At 43.1% G+C, this 17,273-nt stretch overlaps 1 protein-coding gene across 8 annotated transcripts in view; it reads left to right on the forward strand.

Moving 5' to 3' along the window:
• Positions 1 to 17,273, forward strand: part of FGGY (FGGY carbohydrate kinase domain containing) — a 450,547-nt gene that overhangs the window by 212,842 nt on the left and 220,432 nt on the right. For all 8 annotated transcript variants that reach the window (XM_066376414.1, XM_066376408.1, XM_066376413.1 and 5 more), the window contains one exon: positions 7,581 to 7,709. In XM_066376414.1, coding sequence (XP_066232511.1) covers positions 7,581 to 7,709 — 129 coding nt within the window. The remainder of the gene's footprint in view (positions 1 to 7,580; positions 7,710 to 17,273) is intronic.

Raw genomic sequence — 17,273 nt, forward strand, 5'->3', positions numbered from 1 at the left:
CTGTATTCACAGGGACAGAAGCCAGCCAGATCGAGGAAATAATCTCCTGCCTTCACACCAAGGAGCAATGCTTAGAAAAGGTGCACAGTTTCATTTTGCTTTTAACTTAAATTAGTTTGTTTTGATCACAAAAGAAACACAAGGTCGGCCCTGGCCAGTTAGCTCAGCAGTAGAGCGTTGGCCTGGCGTGCAGGGGACCCGGGTTCGATTCCCGGCCAGGGCACATAGGAGAAGCGCCCATTTGCTTCTCCACTCCCCCCCCCCCTCCTTCCTCTCTGTCTATCTCTTCCTCTCCCGCAGCCAAGGCTCCATCGGAGCAAAGATGGCCCGGGCACTGGGGATGGCTCCTTGGCCTCTGCCCCAGGCGCTAGAGTGGTTCTGGTCATGGCAGAGTGATGCCCCGGAGGGGCAGAGCATCGCCCCCTGGTGGTCAGAGCATCGCCCCTGGTGGGTGTGCCGGGTGGATCCCGGTTGGGCGCATGCGGGAGTCTGTCTGACTGTCTCTCCCCGTTTCCAGCTTCAGAAAAATACAAAAAAAAAAGAAACACAAGGTCATGGTATAGATATACTATAGAAGAAGCACAAATGATAGAAAAGAACGCACTAATCAGAAATATTCTGCATGTTTTTCTAGGATTATTCTGGAAGTATATTTATTTACATCCTTTTACAAAATTCACAAATGAGACCTCATACTTTGTAGACTGTTCTGCATCTTGCCATTTGCACTTAATTTGTCCTGGACTTCCTTCCAAATCCATACCTTAATTCTTCCTCTTTCATTTTAATGTTTACATAGCATTCTGCCAAATATACGTGCCTAATTTATTTACCCTGACCATATTTAAGTGGGGAAACACTATTTATTTATTTATTTATTTATTTATTTATTTATTTATTTATTTATTTATTTATTTGAGAGAGAGAGAGAGAGAAGAAAGGAAGGAGACAGAGAAGCATCAACACATTGTTCCATGTAGTTGTGCACCCATTGATTGCTTTCCATACATGCCCTGACTGAGGCTGGAATCAGTAACCTCAGGGTTCAGCCAACACCCTCAGGTTGGAGCCAATACCCTCAGGATTCAGCTGGTGGTGAATCGGGGCTGGAACCGGTGACCTCGGGGCTCCAGGAAGATGCTGATCCACTGCACCACTGGCCAGGGAAGGGGGAAACACCTTTTGAAAAAATTGCACAAGAAATGTATGTTCAAAGTAAAACAATTAGAAATCATGGATTAGTTAAAAGCAAATAAATAGTAAATAAATAAATAAGTCATGCATAATTTTTCCATCCAGAGAAAGCCTTGTTCTATACTATTTCCTCCTAGGAATATATATTTTAGATAGTTCCTCTTCTTTGTTGTTCTTAAAATGAACTCATACTCAATGTAATGTTTTTCAGTTGGTCTGATTGTTTTCAAAATAAAAACTATTTCCCGTTCTAGCTTTTCTCCACATGGCAGGTTTGTCTCCTTAAAAAACAAACTGAGTGTTCCACGCTGTCAGCTGGCAGGGCCCCACTGCCTTAGCTGGAGTCCTTGCTCTGCCTGAGGCTCCTGCTGCCTCTCTTGTTCAGCTGGCCGAACGGCTCCACTCCTCCCTGGTGCCCTTTTTGCCAACATACTGAGTGCCTCAAACACTCTGTGTCCCCTGGGGCTCTCTACAGTAAACCTGATTTTTGCTCTAATGGCATCCCTTTCCCCTGGGCATTATAGCTCTGAAACCAGCAATCTGCCACCTGGCTTTCCAGACCAGGCTCAAATGTCACCTTCATCTTGATTTCCTGTCCTCCCAGGCCAAGCTCACCATCCCCCTCGATGCTGTGAACACCACATCTATCCCACCTTTAAAGCATTTTGTGCGTGGTCGGTTTGCACAGAACAGCGTGGGGGTCTCTTGAGGTCAGGCGCCTCTTGCATTTATACCCCACACCTAAATCTTGGCACAGGGTAGATGAAAATACATGGGGGGGCATTATTATTATCATTGTTATTGAGGTGCTTGTTAAACTGCATGTATGAATGGTTGAATGGAGACCAGAAGAGACGGCAGATGCAGAGGCTGAGAAGCCCTGATTAACTCTGGGAAAGCCAACGGTGTGAATAATTTAATTTTATGGTGGGAGGAGGATTATTATTTCGGGAAAAGTTGTCAAGATACACAGCACGTCTGTCTGGTCCCCTCACGGCACCTCTGGCGGATGAAATCAAAGTGTCGTCCGATGGGTGGTTTCTCCCCGAGGCCCACCTATTTCTATCATTCTGTGTTATGCCAACCTGTTTCCTTCTGGTCTCTAGATAAACAAAGCTTCTTCCTGCTTGGGGTCCAGATAGACTGTTCCTGAAGGCTGTGGCTCCAATTCAAAGGAGGGATGTTGATCCTTGTGCATATTTATTTTCATTCCTAGACCACTGGACTGAGGAGAAGGCCTGACTCACTGCCCTAAGTTGGGTCCTCTGGAGGCAGAGGCTGTGAGAGATTTGGGGGTAGAAGGAGTTTATAAGGGGCTAGCACCTGTGAAAGAAAGGAAGATCAGCTGGAGGAGTGGAACCGTGATGCACTCCCACAATCCCTTGGCCAGCCTGGCAGAGTGCTCTGGAGTGAGTGGTGTCCCTCAGAGTCCTGCTGTTCCCACTTTGCTAAGTCACCAGGTATGGCATCCCCTAGTCCAGGTGGCCAGGAGGAGCTGGCAGCTGGAGGCTGTCAGCTAACCTCACTAGCACCAAGGATGTCCATCCTTAATGGGGGTGCAGGTGGTGACCTCTTTCCATCTCCCACACTCCCCATGTCCAGACAACCACTGTGAGCTGTCATTTCTTGCTCCACAGAATCTCTCATATCTGCTTCTATTTCTTTTTTTTTTTTTTTTTAATTTAATTTTTTTTCTTTTTTCCGAAGCTGGAAACGGCGAGAGAGTCAGACAGACTCCTGCATGCGCCCAACCGGGATCTACCCGGCACGCCCACCAGGGGCGACGCTCTGCCCACCAGGGGGCGATGCTCTTCCCCTCCGGGGCATCGCTCTGTCGCGACCAGAGCCACTCTAGCGCCTGGGGCAGAGGCCAAGGAGCCATCCCCAGCGCCCGGGCCATCTTTGCTCCAATGGAGTCTTGGCTACGGGAGGGGAAGAGAGAGACAGAGAGGAAGGAAGGGGGGGGGGGTGGAGAAGCAAATGGACGCGTCTCCTGGCCGGGAATCAAACCCGGGTCCCCCGCACGCCAGGCCGACGCTATACCGCTGAGCCAACTGGCCAGGGCCTCTGCCTCTATTTCTTAATGAAGGCCCTCATCTTTTCTCTTTGGTGACTGAAGTAGCTTCACAATTGTCTTTTCTTATCCTATTCTGTCTTCTGCTACCATGCTGCCAGAGAGATCTTTAAAAATACACAAGTCCAATCACCTCACTCTCTGGCTTATTGCTCCTTCAGAGGCTCACAGTGGTCTTCCTGGTTGAGTTCCAACACCTTAGTCTGGATTACAATGCGTGCGCCATCCTCACTTCCCTCTCCAACCTTCTCTGTCTCCTCTGCCCCCTGCCAGTTCCCACCCCAGCCGATGTTTCAGTGTACTACTCAGCCCTTTCGGCAGTCTCCCGTCTTTCTTGGCCTTTGCTCGAGACGCTACCTGTGCTGAGACACGCACCCGTGGTCCTCCAGCATGTCACTGGAACCCCGACACTTGACAGTGGGCCCAGGGTGCTCTCTATGCCGCACCAGCCCAGGCTTCTTTCTAAATTACAGTCCAGAAGACAGAGAAGTGTCCCACCCTGCTAATCCTCCTCCTGTCTGGGAACATTTTTTGTGTTTAATGAAAATTACACTGTTTATGTTTGTGAAGATTGGGAATGAAGATGAAACAGAGTTCCCACTTAGACCTTCCTATGAAAATTAACCCTTTAAAAAATATCTGAGTGTACAGACAGACCCGGGAGATGCTGCAGGTTCAGTCCCAGCCCACCGCAATAGAGCAAGGGTCACGACAGGGTGAGCTGTAGCCTTTTTGCTGGTGTAGGGTCTTGCCTCCAATTTGTAACACCCATGAACCACAGTAAAGTAAAGCACAATGAAGTGAGGTAAGCCTGTAGTGGGCATGATTTCCAAACGGTGCTGCTTTTCAAACACATAATGTTCCAAAAATACATCTCTTGATACCTTCATTTACTTACAAAACATTTTTTTAATAGGTGCATCAAAGTGTAATATAATGACTAAGACAGTACGCAGGTTTGGTATTAGAGTGGAATTCATGGCCTGAGTGACTGAGAAATCCACTTTCCCTTAATAAACGTGACTTTCCCCATCTATCCGAGTAATGGGACAGTAATAGTTCTCTTCACATAGGGTTACTGTGACAATGAAGTGAGAACTTTAGCATAGTCCCCAGCATAGAAGCACTCAGTAAATGAGAATGCTGTTTTCTGTGTGCTGTATACAAGACATGGTGACATAATTAAGATAGTGACCAGAGGCAAGCTGTCCACAGCTCAGGGCACTGCGCTCTTCCAGGTTTCTGCTGGCCTGGGCATTCGAAGCTGACGAGAGTTTCTCCTTGCTTCCTATCCCAACATTTGAGCATCTCAGTCTTAGAAATCCAATACAGAGTAACATTTGTAACTTATAATTTTCTAGTAGCCACATTCAAGTAAAAGGAAATAGGTGAAATAAATTTTAATATATATTATATAACCTAATAAATTGAAAATATTTAGACATGTAATTGATAAAAAATTATTAATGAGATATTTTACATCTACTTTTTGTGTTATCTTTGACATCCAGTTTGTATTTTTTACTGATTACATCAAGTTCACACACTAAATTTCTATTCTAAATACTTGATTTAGATTTCTTTTTTTTCTTTTTACTTGGAAGTAAAGCAGATAGACATACTCCCACATGTGCCCCGACTAGGATATACCCAGCAAGCCTCCAACAGGGCAATGCTCTGCCCCATCGGGGCCATTGCTCTGTTGCTTAGCAACCAAGCTATTTCAGCACCTGAGGCTAGACCATAGAGCTATCCTCAGCGCGTGGGGCCAACTTGATTGAACCATTTGAGCCATGGCTGCAGGAGGGGAAGAGCGAGAGAGAGAAGGGGGAGGGGTGTAGAAGCAGATGGTGGGTTCTCCTATGTGAGTTGACTGGGAATCCAGCCCAGGATTTGCACATGCTGGACCAACGATCTACCACTGAGTCAACTGGCCAGGGCCTTGATTGAGATTTCTTAAATTAACATTGAAAAGTAGATGTGGGAATAAAGAGGGACAAATATATATCCCTCATAGATGGGATAGAAAACTGAGACTCATGGACATAGATAAAAGTGAAATGATTGCCTGAAGGAGGGGCTCAGGAAGGAGAGTAAAGAGGGCAATGGTGATGGAAAATGACCTGACTTTGGATGATAGGCACACAATGCATTCAACAGTTCAAATGCTGTAGAAACCTGTGTACTCATTGATCAATGCCACCCCATTAAATTTAACTTCAAAATAAAAAACAAATGAATAAAAAGTAGCTTTGCACACCCAAGTTGTTCAAAATGTACTTGAAAGTTTTTAGTAACTGAATTGTGTCTCAGTTTTTTTTTAATTTAAAGTGAAATGAATTAAACTAAGTGAAAATTTTAGCTTCATACTTACTCCAGCCACCAACGCTCAATTCACATGCGCGTAGTGGCTACTATTATTGGAACGAAGCTTTAGAAACAACTACAGTGGTTTCAGTCTTCTTCCCCTTCCTTGTCTTAGCTAAACAGTTTTCAAATTCAATTATAGGGTAAAAATGTGTTGTGGAGGTGCTTTGTTTCCAATTAGAGGAGGTTGGTGAGCCACTCAGCCTCTGCCTCCCTCTAACCCCCACCCTCAACTCCTGCCCCAGAAGTCCAGAGCGCCTCTGCCCATCCCAGGAGCTCCAGGGAACAACTAACCCTTTGAGTGGTGCAAACATTCATGTACATCCTCGTGCCTCCTGACCATACAAAGTATGATTGTACTAAAATTTTTATTTTCAAAATGTGTAAGGCAACATTAAAAAAAGGCAAATGTATATTCTTCTTGTTTCCATAAATTGGTTATGAAACAAACATGATTTTAAGTTAATAAAACTGTAACTAGAATTTAATTTTTTGGAGAAAAAACTCACTCCCGGGGGTTAGCAAGCATGAAAAAAACTCACTACTCAAAGGGTTAACAAGTGGTAGGTGGCCCTGGCTGGTTGACTTAGCGGTAGAGCATTGGCCCAGCGTGTGGAAGTCCCAGGTTCAATTCCTGGCCAGGGCACATAGGAGAAGCCACCATCTGCTTCTCCACCCCTTCCCCTTCTCTCTCTTCCTCTCTCTTCTCTTCCTACAGCCACAGCTCAATTTGAGCAAGATGGCCCCAGGCATTGAGGATGGCTCCATGGACTTGCCTAAGGCACTGAAATAGTTTGGTTGCTGAGCAACAGAAAAGCGGCCCCAGATGGGCAGAGCATCACCCTGTAGGGGGCTTGCCGGATGAATCTCAGTCCAGGCGCATGCACATGTGGGAGTGCCTCTCAGCCTCCCTGCCTCTAAGTAAAAAAAAAAGGAAAAGAAGAAGTGATAGGCATCTTAGCACCAAGCAAATTTCTGACCCACACATTCAGAATCACAGTGTCTTGGAGCTCAGAGGAATCTTAGCATATGTCTGAGCCTGCACTACCCCTCTCTGCAGTGCAGAAATACTTACTATAAATTCCTTGTCAGTGGGGAGAGGGAGTGCTCCCACCTGGGAGCAGATAGATCTCTTCATTCTGTTCTGACTTACATGGTTCTCTGTGTTCTCATCTCCCTAACAGGCTGGGGGCAAGGACTGCCTCTTACAGCACCACTGCACCCACACAAAGCAAGACAATCAATAAATTCTTAACTGAAGGCCCGACTGACTCCAGGAATTCAAGGTCACGTGAAATATCAGGGTCACTGCATTGCACAACTCCAAAGAACACCATTCCAGTTGTGTCCCATGGTTGTACAAGTAGCAGCCTTGTAAAGTTTAAGCTGGCCTTTCTTTTCCAATGGAGAAAGACTTAAATTCTTTCCTGGAGCAAAATTATTCTCTTCCTTATCATCTGACGGGAATCAACCGTATGAATACATTTTCTCAGCTTTCTTAGGAATATGTGTTCATCATGGAGTGTGTATGGATGTGTGTGTGTGTGTGTGCGTGTGTGCGTGTGTGTGTGTAAACTGGTAGAGCTGCTCTCTTAGGAGGAAAACAGTTTGACCATTTTAATCTAGTCTTCAAGAGGCCACTGCATTTTGGCATTTTGGCATTTTGACATTTCCTATTAATGGAATGTTTCTCCAGTTGGAAAGATGACTTAGAGTTCCTGGCTTTGTCAGGCACTCCTAGAGCATGATCCATAAGAACCACGAACATAGACCTGTCACCAAATGAGCAAAGGGACGAATTGTGGCTGCAGGCTTTCTCTCTTCGTGAAGTTGAGGAAGTGCAGAGGAACAGGGAGGGAGTGGAGGGGTTCTCTTAAGAAAACCCTCTGTGTGCTTTTGTGTTTTTCAGACTGACAGATGTTTGCTTTTTTTCATGTCTACACAGGAAACCAAGTGCTGCCTCCTGGAGCTTCTCTTGGAAACGGGCTTACCCCAGAGGCGGCGAAAGACCTTGGCCTTCCTGCTGGAATCGCGGTGGCGGCCTCGCTTGTTGATGCCCATGCAGGAGGACTAGGTAATGACTCTTACTCCATATCCACTACTAACGCTGTTTTCACACGGATTATTCCCCAGAACCCAAGACACTCATTTCTTGGTTTTAAAGCAAGATCAAGGGCTGCTGACTCAAGATACAGTAATAAAAAGCCTTTTTACAGTTAAGCATTTAGATAGAATTATAGAGCTATTTATCAAATACAGAACTTATTTATACTTTTATTAATTTTTCCATACAGAATAATAGAAAAACTCGATCTGAATCAATATGTCAATGGTTTGTTCGTTTGCTGAAAATTTGAAAAAGATATGTTAACTTCCAACTAAAGTGTATGATGATGGTACTGTTTTCTCTAAAGATGTTCCAAAACTCTTACAAGTCTAACTGGCATATTTTCATAATAGTATATATGGTTTATATTCTATATCCACTTACTTGAGCATAATCTGAATTTCATCCCCTAAATAACTCTTAACCCTAGCATTCATGTATTATGTAGTCATTATTTCAAAGCCCTTGTGAAAATGATGTCTCCATCATGGTGCTAGGGACAGTGAATTTAAAATAAAGTCAAGGTCTCTCCCCCAGAATTTAATGGGAGGGCAGAAAATGAGAGAAGGATTACAACAAAGTGTGATAACTCTATCCTTCATCCCTATTGCATTTAGAGGGGTGGTGGTGAAGGGCGATTGTTCAGATCCTCAATATCTCTCATTCCAACTATAGACATTTTTTTTTCTTAGTTTTTCTTTCTAACAGTGTTTTTTTTAAATTACAGTTCAGACCTCATGAAATCATTTTAGTAAATCATGATCATTGAATTTCCAGACTAGAATGGACCAGAGTAGAAAACAGCAGAGAACATTTCACATAGCAAGCTTTGTCTTGTGAACACATGTTTCTGTTTTCTGTGTGTGCATGTGTATACTGGGCCATTATGAAAATGACTTTCTCACCATGGATCATAGTGAAAACCACTTTGAAAGAAGGTGTAATCTATACTTCACATTGCGGCCAAGAGTTATCTTTTAAATACTTACATAGAATCACGTTCTCAAAACTTAGTCTGTGTGCGACACCTCTGAGTCTGCACATGTATTTCTCTCCTGAGGATGACTGGTCCTCCTCTTCTTTCATGCCTAACTCCTGCTCCACCTTGAAGACTCATATCAGAGGCTTTCTCCTCTGCATTGCCTTCCATGGAGCACTCAGATTTATTTAGAAGTTCTCTAAGTTGTACTTTATTCAGCACGTTTACCTACCCTTGCAGAAGAAATGATCACATTGTGTTGTAATTACTGTTTTTATCTGCTTGTCTTTTCCACTAGATTAGGAGCTCCTTGAGGACAGGGCATTATACAATTATTCGCCTTGTATCACCTATTTGGAACCCAGTGTCTGATGGCTAGGAGTGCTTGATAAATTTATTAAATGAATAAAGTCACATGAAGGCAAGAGTAAGGTGAAATGGCCTTAACCTATAGATTGAAAGTTAATCTGTTTCTTTACACAGCAGAACGTTAAGCCATATATTGCTCTTCTACTCAGTCCATGGATGTTCAGGGTGGGATAGCTCTCATTGATCTATAAACGTACCTGTCTCATTCATGTTTCTGTGGTTAGGATATAACATAGTAACTGAGAAATAGGGAGCAGCCAATAGTGCACGTGGGTGGATTGACTAGTAGATAATAGTGATTACAGGCAAGGGTGTTTCTCTCCCTTTTCAATGTGAGCAGTATGTGCTTTTGATTGGAATGTCACGATTCTGGTTTTCAAGGACCAGAGAGGTTCCTGTTCCCTAGTCATCCAGACATTCCATCCTGTGTGAGGGCAGGGAAGCCTTCCCCATCCTGCTTTTTCATTCATCCCTGGGCCACAGCCTCAATCATTACCCCACCAGGCACAAGCACTCAGCTTGGACCACCTTAGCCTGAAAGGAAGAGGGCTACACCTGAAGCTTTCAGGCTCGGTTTCCTTGTCAGTTCCCCAGACCTCCCTATGAGATGAGCCAGTCTGCCTCCTACCTTCTGCCCAGGACGCGTGGTGCCTCCAGGAGAGGAAGCTGCGCCTGGAGACACTCAGAAAGTGGTGGGTGAATCGGTCTAGGAGGAACCCAGCCCATTAGTGACCTCATTCACTCTTTTTCTTTTTTTCTAAATTTTTTAAAATTTTTATTTATTTATTTATTGTGTTTACATAGATTCTAGTGTCTCCCCAAACGCATCTCCCCTCCCCCATATTCCCCTCAACATATCCCTTACCCCCTTCCCAACAGCTCCCTCCCCCCTTCCCTTCAGGTTTAATTTCATTCCTCAGTTCACATTGATCCTTGGATTCCTCAAATGAGTGAGGTCATATAATATTTTTCTTTCTCTGCCTGGCTTATTTCACTCAACATAATAGTTTCCAGGTTCATCCATATTCTTTTTCATGGCCCCGTAGTATTCCATAGTATATATGTACCAATGCTTTTTAATCCACTCGTCCACTGATGGACACTTAGGCTGTTTCCAGATCTTCACTATTGTGAACAATGCTGCCATAAACATGGGGTGCATTTCTTTTTCTGAGTCAGTGATATGGTGTTCTTGGGATATATTCCTATAAGTGGGATGGCTGGGTCAAAGGGCATTTCCATTTTTAATTTTTTGAGGAATCTCCATACTGTTTTCCACAATGGCTGCACCAGTCTGCATTCCCACCAGCAGTGCAGGAGGGTTCCCTTTTCTCCACATCCTATCGTGTGTTGTTTTGTTAATAAGCACCATTCTGACTGGTGTGAAGTGATATCTCATTGTGGTTTTAACTTGCATATTTCTAATGATTAGTGATGTTGAGCATTTTTTCATCTGCCTATTGGCCATCTGTATGTCCTCTTTGGAGAAGTGTCTATTCATTTCTTTTACCCATTTTTGATTGGATTGTTTTTCTTCCTGGTGTTGAGTTTTACAAGTTTTTTATAAATTTTGGTTATTAACACCTTATCAGACGTATTGTCAAATATGTTCTCCCATTGTATGGTTTTTTTATTCTGTTCATATTGTCTTTAGCTGTGCAAAAACTTTTTAGTTTGATATAGTCCCATTTGTTTATCCTGTCTTTTATTTCACTTGCCCGTGGAAAAGGACATACTAGATCAACTCGATATCTTCAGAACCTTTCACCCTAAAGCAGCAGAATATACATTCTTTCAAGTGCTCATGGTACATTCTCAGGATAGACCACATGTTAGGGTACAAAAGCAGTCTCGACAAATTTAAGAAGATTGAAATCATGTCAAGCATTTTCTCAGATCACAATGGCATGAAACTAGAAATGAACCACAATGGAAAAACTGAAAAATACTCAAACACTTGGAAACTAAATAGCACATTATTAAATAATGAATGGGTTAACATTGAAATCAAAGAAGAAATTAAAAAATTCCTAGAAACAAACGATAATGAGCACACATCAACTCAAAATTTATGGGACACAGCAAAAGCAGTGCTGAGAGGGAAGTTCAGCACTACAGGCATTCCTTAAGAAGCTAGAAAAAGCTCAAATAAACAACCTAACCCTGCATCTAAAAGAACTAGAAAAAGAACAGCAAGTAAAGCCCAGAGGTAGTAGAAGGAAGAAAATAATAAAAATCAGAGCGGAAATAAATGACATAGAGGCTAAAGAAACAATACAGAGGATCAATAAAACCAGGAGCTGGTTCTTTGAAAAGGTAAACAAGATCGATGAACCTTTAACCAGACTCACCAAGAAAAAAAGAGAGAGGACTCTAATAAATAAAATTAGAAATGAGAGTGGAGAAATAACAACTGACACAACAGAAATACAAAATATTGTAAGAAAATGCTTTAAAGAACTGTACGCCAACAAAAAATTAAACAACCTAGGTGAAATGGACAAACTTCTTGAAATATATAATCTTCCAAAAATCAATCTGGAAGAATCAGAAAACCTAAACAGCCCGATTACAACAAATGAGATCAAAACAGTTATCACAAAATTCCCAAAAAACAAAACCCCGGAACCCGATGGCTTCACTGGTGAATTCTACCAAATATTCAAAGAAGAATTAACTCCTATCCTTCTTAAGCTATTTCAAAAATTTCAAGAGGAAGGAACACTTCCAAGTTCCTTTTATGAGGCGAGCATAATTCTGATTGCAAAACCAGGCAAAGACAACACAAAGAAAGAAAATTATAGGCCAATATCCTTGATGAATTTAGATGCTAAAATCCTCAACAAAATATTAGCAAACCAGATCCAGCAATACATGAAAAAAGTCATATATCATGATCAAGTGGGATTTATTCTGGGGAAGCAAGGATAGTAAAACATTTGTAAATCAATCAATATGATTCACCACATAAACAAAAGGAAGGAGAAAAACCACATGACAATTTCAATAGATGCAGAAAAAAGCATTTGATAAAATCCAGCACCCATTTATGATAAAAATTCTCAGCAAAGTGGGAATACAAGGAACATACCTCAACATGATATAGGCCATCTATGACAAACCCACAGCCAACATCATAATTAATGGGCAAAAATGAAAAGCAATCCCCTTAAGATCAGGAACAAGGCAGGGGTGCCCCCTTTCACCACTCTTATTCAACATAGTCCTGGAAGTCCTAGCCACAGCAATCAGACAAGAAGAAGAAATAAAAGGCATCCAAATTGGAAAAGAAGTAAAACTATCATTATTTGCAGATGTATATAGAAAACTCACTTTCTCTAAATCAGTGAAAGACATTGTAAGTCTTTAGAAGTTTTGAATGAGGCCTTTTGTTTCCTTTGAAATACAAATGTTCTTAAGTTAGTGAGTCTCCCTTGTATTTTCCAAAGGTAAGTTATTTAAGTGGAAAGCCAGAGGAAGGACTTTGGACTCTTACAGGGAGCGTAGGGGCCAGCAGTGACTATGAAGGGCACTGGAAAGGATTCTCAGTGACTGTGGGGCAGTAAAGACCTACTTAACTATTGTGACCAAGTTTTATCCTTCTTATCCTTCTGTATACTGCCACCTCTCCCCTTCACCTCACAGCTACCTCGGGATGACTTGTCTGGGAATGAGAGAAGGCCTGGGAGTGAATGTTCACTCCCGTTTCCTACTTGCCGATGTCCCCACCAGGAAGTGAGAAAGAACAGAGGCCTGAAAGTCTTGAAAAAAGTATCCACTCATCCAACCATGTAGTCACTAAAGCTATATATTAAGTACTGCAAAGCCGCCAGTTACTGGTCTGGTCACTGGAGAGTATCAGCAGTGAACACAGCCAACAAGCCACACTCTTTTTGGAGAGAAAATTCTGGTTGTTTTCTCCCGGCCTGCATGTTTGTAGCTCGATAGTAAAAGTTGGAGACACTATGATAAGGGCTATGAACATGGAGTCTGAATATTTGGGTGTGAAGTCCTGTTCTCCCTACCTGTGTATCTTGGGCCAGAGGCCATTCCTCTTCACACTTCTGTTTCCTCTTCTGCAATAAGAGAGCAATGGCTCCTCACAGGGTTGCTATGAGAATTAATGATGTAAGTAGGTAAAGCAGCTGGCATAGCATCTGGCACATAGTAGGGGTATAACACTGAGGTATCTCTGTGGATTTCTTACTCCAGAACCACAATGCCTAACATAAAGTAGGAGCTTTAGAAATGGAAGTTCTCTGAATTACTACTCTGGTAAGAAGTGGACCAGGAGAACTCGCTTTCCTTTGGAGAAGCTGTTGGAAAATAACCTCAGGCTCTTCTGGATTCTATCTGCCATCCCTGAATTGGCCCTGAGATAGAACGCAGTGTTCACTACTCTAAGATGCTGTATATTTTGAGGTCAGAAACAACCTCAAGAAATGGTTAGAGAAACTCTGTGCTAAGTGATCGCTGAATGTCAGGGTGAGAATCCAGCTTTGGAGCTCGGAGTTGACTGCCATCCAGGCCTCCCACAAACAAGCCCTGACTGTGATGGTCCCTTCCAGTGCTGACCTGGGATGGTCTCCCTGGGACCCCACATTCTGACTAGTAGGGGGGCCAGCACTCAGCTTTGGAGAAATCCTCCTGGACTCTCATTCTCAAGGGAAGCCGGGCACTAGAGGATCAAGATCAAAGAGGGAAGTAAAACTCAACTCATGCTTTTCCCAGTTCTGGAAAAAGAAGAAGGACATTGTGGGACTACAAACCAAAGATAAAAACATTTTGTTCTAAGGTGCTGGTTAGTAAGTTCTCCAGAAGACAGCCAGAGATAGGAGTAGCTTTGTTTGCTCTTTGTGGGGGTGGTTCTGGCCAGGGTTTCTGCTGCTGATATTTTTCTAGCTTATAAAAATAGTATTAACTTTGTTCCAGGTCTGTTCTTGGCTCCAGCACCCAAGCTGTCCTGAAAGCAATAACAACCTGATGTCTGTCTCAGGCCCCTCTCCTCTCAGTTGTTTTTATCTATCAGACGAATTGCTCATTATCTATCAGATCTTGAATCTGGTGCCATTTCCTCTGGGAGTCATCCCTAGCTCCCCCAAGCTGACTTAAGTACTGCTTCCTGTTTGCTGCTTTGCCCCGACTTTGTGTGAGCAACTTTGTCTCATTTGAAACTCTTTAGAGAAAGCACTGTGTCATTTTATCTTCATATCCCAGCAACCAGCCAAGTGCATTGCACAGGGAAGACCCTTGACTCATGCATATTCAGTGAATGAGTGAGTGAATGAATGAATGAATGACATTCCCTCATGAGTAACCTCCCATTTTAGAGAGGCAGTTGTGCCTACGTAGTAGGTGTGCCTGGCTCAATTATCCATGAAGCAAAACCGAGGACTGCGAGCACTCTGTGATCCCCTTCTAGACATCTGGTGTCCTTTGTGTTCCTATTACATTAGCAGGTGTTGGTCACTGGCAAACTTTGTGCCTAGGTTTAGCATCATCTTTGATTCCAGATCCTGGTTTCTTTGCCAGATGTTGAATTGGCTTAAATTGCTCATCTGGGCCAGAGGTCAAATTGACTTAAATTGCTCATCGAAATTGCAGAGTCAAATCAAAATGAGGATTTTAAATTTCTTTCTTTGTGACTTCTTCCCTTTTTTAATTGCAGAAGACTTGGTTTAGCCAGTCTTGAAAAAAGATCTTCAGGTCCATGCCCTCCTAAAGCAAAACATAGTTTGTTCTGGTAAACAATAAAACGTGCCAACTTCCTGTCTCAGTATTGAACCCTGATTCTCAGAGCTGCTTTATAATACTATTATGTATTAAGTTTCTTTGTCAAATGAAACAATGAAGCTCTCAAAGACAACCTGCCCAGTCCGGATTCACACAGTGAGTGTAGATGCATGATTTGAACCCATGCCATCTAATTCCAGAGCACACACTTCTAATCACTGTGCTGTATGAAATGGCCTATTAAAATGTGATCCATTCTACTCCTGGGTTCAACCTTTAAAATGGCATTTGAGTAAGTAACAAATAGCTATTTATGTACCCTGATTTATTAATGTCATCCCATTAACATTAATAAAAATTTATTTAAAAAAAAAAAGAAAAACAAATAGCTATAAAAGGAAGCCAATAACTATTCATTGATGGCCCATTTTACTAGTGGATGGGCACATAAGGTAGATATGAAAGAGAGCTGGACTTCTGGGAATTTGTAGTGTAGTAGAGAAAATTATAGGAAATATCTTATGCCTTGAAGAATTATTGTAAGGAACAAGAGACAAAGTAAGTCAAGCGTCAGGCAGAGTACTTGGCACATGGAAAGCAAGTAATAATAGTGGAAAGTCATGGTAATAATAATATCAATAAGAGTAATGGTTTTAACACTTGTTTTTATTAATGATGACGTTGTTATTGGTATTAGGGAAAAAGCCTACTTGGAGTTTAAAAGTTATAATGAGTAAATAAATCTCAGTTTACCAAGAAGCAATAATAGGACAGTAAATGTAATTACAACACCAGACATTCCGTCCTCTGGAAATCCTTTTATAATTCTACACGTATCAATTTTGGGTACATTCTATGTTTTTTCCAAAGCTCTCCATACTTGGCACATATAATTGCACTTGTTTATTTAATGTTTATTTGTACATGAGGAAATTAATGGCAGCAAAAATAATGTTTCCATAATTGCATAATGAGAGTTATGGCAAGAATTGAACTTGAGTCTGACTCCAAAGTTGCCTATTTTTTTTCCCTCTATACTAGTGAGTCTCAACTAGGGGTGATTTTCAACAACCCCTCCCACTTCCAGTGGAAACTGACAATGTCTGGAAACATTTTTTGATTGTCACAACTGGGGAAGGGGGGATGGTACTGACATGCGGTGATTAGAGGCCAGGGATGCTGCTCTGCTGAACATCCTGCAGTGCTCAGGACAGCCCGCGACCAAGAAGTGTCCCGCCTCACCTGTCTGTAGTGCTGAGGATGGGGAAACCCTACTCTACACCGAGGCAGCTCCATTGATATTATTTCCCTTCATTAATATGGTTGATTTTTGTAGAAGCCAAACAGCAGCCCCAAGTAAAGGTCTTGCTAATATATTAGTACTTTGTCAACATATATTTTGTGAAATTAACTCTTCGGTGAAAGTAGTTGTGAGATAAAGTAGAAGTGAAGCCTGTGGAACAGGGAGTACCGGGTGGCCCTCCACCCCATCTGTCCCCCTAAGAGGCGAGCCACACTGGGCCACTTGTTCTTTCAACACGTCGTGCACAACCCTGGCCTCTGCTCAGGCAGTTTGCTCAGATAGGGGCAACCTCCCCTCATCCCCCCACCCAGACAATCCTACGTATGCGTCAGCCCTCATCTGAATGTACTTCCACTGTGGAAACTTCTCCAAACTCAACCCAGTCTTAGGAAACACGGATCCCTCCCTACTCTGGGTTTCTGCCGCACTTGGCACCTACTTCCGTTTTCCCACCCGACCGTGTTCACCTCTCTGTGCTCCTTATCCAGCACTGAGCCCGGAGTCAGTCCTCAGGAGATCAGAGAATTAATCAAGGTAACTAATGTGAGAGGATGTCGAAAGCTCAGAAACAAAGATTGCCACATTTGCGTGAGGGAGCCTTTAAAAAAATGTAGATTTCTAGGCACCTACCCCACAGAGGACGCTAGTTACAGGAAGAAGATGTCACCTGGTACCCAGAGGAGACAGCCCATGGGACAAGTTGGCACTGGGCACGTGGGTCAGAAGCAGTAGTGATGTGTCTCTGCCGAGAAGACAAATCAGACCAAACCAGAATTGTGTTGAGGAGGAGCCAAGCCCAGGCTCGGGCCAAGAGCTGGGGGCAGGAGGGGGCGTGTCTAACAAGACAGAGAAGGTGGGTCCAAAGAGGCAGAGGCTAAGGAATGGAGGGATTAGAAGAGCAGATCAAGTCGTGCTGGGGAGTCTGGAAGGAGAAAAGCGGTGTCAGTGCCGACGCAGATAGCGCAAGGACAGTTCTGGGAGTTCCCGGGCGCAGACCAGACGGGGGAGGAGGACTTTGTTCATATGATTCGAGCTTATTGTTTTAAGTTGAGGTTTAGTTTTAAGGAGGACTACCGTTGCCTGTGACCTGAGCAGCTGCAGGAGCTGTGGCGAGGGGCAGAGAGGAGATGCGTGGGAAGGCTAGAGC

This window comes from Saccopteryx leptura, chromosome 3, assembly GCF_036850995.1.
Source record: "Saccopteryx leptura isolate mSacLep1 chromosome 3, mSacLep1_pri_phased_curated, whole genome shotgun sequence".
Lineage (NCBI taxonomy): Eukaryota > Metazoa > Chordata > Mammalia > Chiroptera > Emballonuridae > Saccopteryx > Saccopteryx leptura.